Source organism: Myotis davidii, unplaced genomic scaffold (genome assembly GCF_000327345.1).
Source record: "Myotis davidii unplaced genomic scaffold, ASM32734v1 scaffold310, whole genome shotgun sequence".
NCBI lineage: Eukaryota > Metazoa > Chordata > Mammalia > Chiroptera > Vespertilionidae > Myotis > Myotis davidii.
Window position 1 is genome coordinate 132,680 of NW_006281927.1, and position 3,585 is coordinate 136,264.

The window sequence follows — 3,585 nt, forward strand, 5'->3', positions numbered from 1 at the left end:
CACCTCAGAATTTGACTTCAGCACTGCGCCTCCTCTGAGTGTCCGAATGCGTTACTCTTTCCTCCTAATTGTAGGACTTCCACTCAGCCAGCGTTCCTGTGGTTCTGGATGATGTCCGTTCCGTCTTAGTTTCACTTTTGAAGTGGTTGTTCGAGGCAGCAAACTCCGGCGTTAACCTATGCCGCCATCTTGGTTCTCTCCCTGGAATGAACAACTTTTGAGTTAAAAATTTATCTTGGATTTTCATCTGTGGCAGTTGTAATACATGTTTGCTCCAGATTGGGTTTTGGGTGTGTAGGGATGGCCTCAGAACCTAGTTTTATGTAAAGCTTAGTGAGCAAAATACACTGGAATATTAACAGTGCATGTCTTAGGGTGGTAGGACTATGGGTAATTATTTTCTTCCTCTCCTTGTTTTGCTTTTTTATGTCACTGTGTGTCTTAGTTCTGGCTACTATAACTAAATACCATTGACTTGCAGGCTTAAACAACAAACATTTGTTTCTCATAGTTCTTCAGACTGGGAAGTCCAAGGTCAAGATGCTGGCTGATTTGGTGTCTAGTGAGGGCCTCTTCCCGGCTTGCAGAGGGATGCCTTCTTGTTGTGTTCTGCATGGAAGAGAGAGCGCACGCAAACTAGCTCTCTGGTCTCTTCTGATAAGGGCACTAATCTCCCCAGAAGGTGTCTACCCTCATGATCTCATCTAAACCTAATTACCTCCCAAAGGAACCCCTTCAAATGCCATCACATTGTGGCTAGGCTTCCACATGGAGTTTGGGGATGGGAGACAAACATTCAGTCCATAGCATGTGACCAATAAAAAGGGCGTGGATTTTACCGTCAGGTGGACCTGGGTTTGAATCCTAACACTGCCACGTGGAAGCTGTGTGACTAGGCACGTTATTTTCCCCATATGGAGACTGGTGTATTGCTGTCAACCTCACAGGGTTGTGGAATCCTTAGATAAAGCAGCCAGTGCAGATTCCCGCTGGGTACTCAGGAACTGTTTTCTCTTATGCACACTCTGCTCTACCACCGGAGAGTTTCAGCACGGTGAGTGCCGAGTGAATGAAGAATGGGACAGGTAATTGGTCGCCTGTGCTTGTGTCCTTTCAGTGATCTGCAGAATGCAGCTGCTGGTTCCTTTGCCTCTGCGTTTGCTGCGCTGGTGCTCTGCCCCACTGAGCTCGTGAAGTGCCGGCTACAGACCATGTACGAAATGGAGACTTCAGGAAAGATAGCCAAAAGCCAGAAGTAAGCACCCCTGGGCACAAACAATAGGTCTCTGTTGCCTTACTGTATTGAGTACTTTGTAATTTCATGTTGTGCTAAAATCAAGTAATAAATAGATAGATTTATCTACTCCAAAATATGGTTTTTCTAGAACCCTTTCCCCTATAGTCACAGGATAATTTTCTAAATGGACAGATATGTAATATCCCACAAGGGAAGAAGCCAGGAGTATCCCCTTTTGGCCTGTTTTGTAAGTAAGGCATGATCTCCAACCAGGATGGGAGCTTTGGTACTGGAGAGCTGAGCCTTCACAAGTGCTCATTTGGAATCGGAGATGAATATTTGCTGCCTGTTCCCAGGATTCACATGGGTGTTCAGGCTGATCAGCCCAGATCCTAGTGCTAACTTCCTTAACCCCGCTCCCTAATCCTTTACATTTACCTACAAAGGGCCCAAGGTCTGAAAACCCACGGAAGCCCCTGTAAACATAGCTTTCTTCAATGGTCAAATGATCACTCTTCAACTCGGTCTTGAAAACAGAGTCTAGTTACCCTGTGAGTAATGGTATGCAATATGATTTATTTGAATCGAAAAGTAATTGATTATCTTTGTTAACCTCAAAATTTGCTTTTTTATTGTAACATCTGGCTGACAGAAGTTCTGGTGGTGGGTATGGCTGTGGCTAACTCAAAGCCTGTAAGTCTGTTGGGAAAAACCAGTAGATAACCATTTTTCATCTCCTCCCAGTGAGGGTGGGGTACGTCACAGAGCCCTGTTTCCTGCAGCCTTGAGATTCATTACAACCAATTTGAATCTATTAGTCATAACCAGAGGTTCAAATGTGTAAGACTTTAAAACGTTTTATTGAAATATATACACTCAGAAATCGTAAGTGTGTGGTTCTATATGTAGCCACAAAATGAACATGCCTTTATAACCAATGGCCAGATTAAAAAATAGAACGTGAACAGCACCCATAAAGTTGTCCTCATGTCCTTTGAAAGTAGTTTAAGGTATTTTTATTTTTATTTTATTTTTTAAAATATATTTTATTGATTTTTCACAGAGAGGAAAGGAGAGGGATAGGGAGTTAGAAATATCGATGAGAGAGAAACATCGATCAGCTGCCTCCTGCACACCTCCTACTGGGGGTGTGCCTGCAACCAAGGTACATGCCCTTGGCCGGAATCGAACCTCGGACCTTTCAGTCCGCAAGCCAACGCTCTATCCACTGAGCCAAACCAGTTAGGGCGGTTTAAGGTATTTTTAAAGAAAGTAATTGTTACATCTGGGTTGTGATTCAATCCCCCAGTCAGGGTACTTATGGGAGACAACTGATCGATGTTTCTCTTTTTCTCTCCCTTCCTCTCTCTCTAAAAATCAATAAAACAACAAAAAAATACCCATGTCTTTGAGTAAGGATAAAAAAAATTAAACTTGATCCATTTAAAAAACAAAACAAAAAACATTGGCCTGAGTGGCTCAGTTGGTTGAGCATGTCCTGTGCACTAAAAGGTTGCAGGTTCTATCCCAGTTGGGGCATATACAGAAGACAACTGATAAATGTTTCTCACATGGATGTTTCTCGCTCTCTCCTACCCTGTCTTCCTCTCCCAACCCCCTCTTTCTGAGCATGTCCTCTGGTGAGGATTAAAAAAAAAAAATCCCTGGCTAGTGCCAATGGTTGTATTAAAAAAAAAAGAAAAAGAAAGTAATTGTTAGAGCCAAAGGACTTTGGCAAACAGACATCTTGCACAAAAGTAACTATTGGGTGACTATAGTGAGGCACAGCAGTGTCCACCCTGGCTAGTGCCAATGGTTAGCGCATCAGCCCATGCACTGAAGGGTTGCAGATTCGATTCCTGGTTAAGGGCACATAGATTACAGGTTCGATCCCTGCCCCATTTGGGGCGCATGTGGGAGGCAACCATTGGGTGACTATAGTGAGGCACAGCAGTGTCCACACAGAGGTATGTGATGCTTTAAGGTTGACTTGGATTGGAAGGCAGGCTAATTGTGTCGAATTGGATTACTTTGTCATGTGCATTACAGAATGAGAGCTGTGTTAGAAGGACCTAGCTAAGGGTAATGCCTGAGGAGCCTTCGGAAGTCCTCAGAGAGAGAGAACCATTAAAAGCAGTGGCCTTTACTAACTCAGGCTTTAATCCTGCATTGGTCCAAGCCAGGTCACCTGATGATAACAAAGTGAGAAGCTAGAGGAGTGTGTGGTTTTTGGTTTCTTGCTGTTTGGCGCGACACAGACTGCTGTAGCACAACCATTAGGAAGAGGAGGAGCCCAGGTGGAAAGTGCCCTGTGTTCTGGCTGCTGCTTGAAATAAAAGCTCTTTCAT

The 3,585-nt window shown here is 43.9% G+C and overlaps 1 protein-coding gene across 1 annotated transcript in view; it reads left to right on the plus strand.

Annotated features, from left to right (window-relative positions):
• Positions 1 to 3,585, plus strand: part of SLC25A15 (solute carrier family 25 (mitochondrial carrier; ornithine transporter) member 15) — an 18,115-nt gene that overhangs the window by 11,591 nt on the left and 2,939 nt on the right. Inside the window, exon 3 of the mRNA XM_006752626.1 lies at positions 1,118 to 1,255. Within this exon, the coding sequence (XP_006752689.1) occupies positions 1,118 to 1,255 (138 nt within the window). The remainder of the gene's footprint in view (positions 1 to 1,117; positions 1,256 to 3,585) is intronic.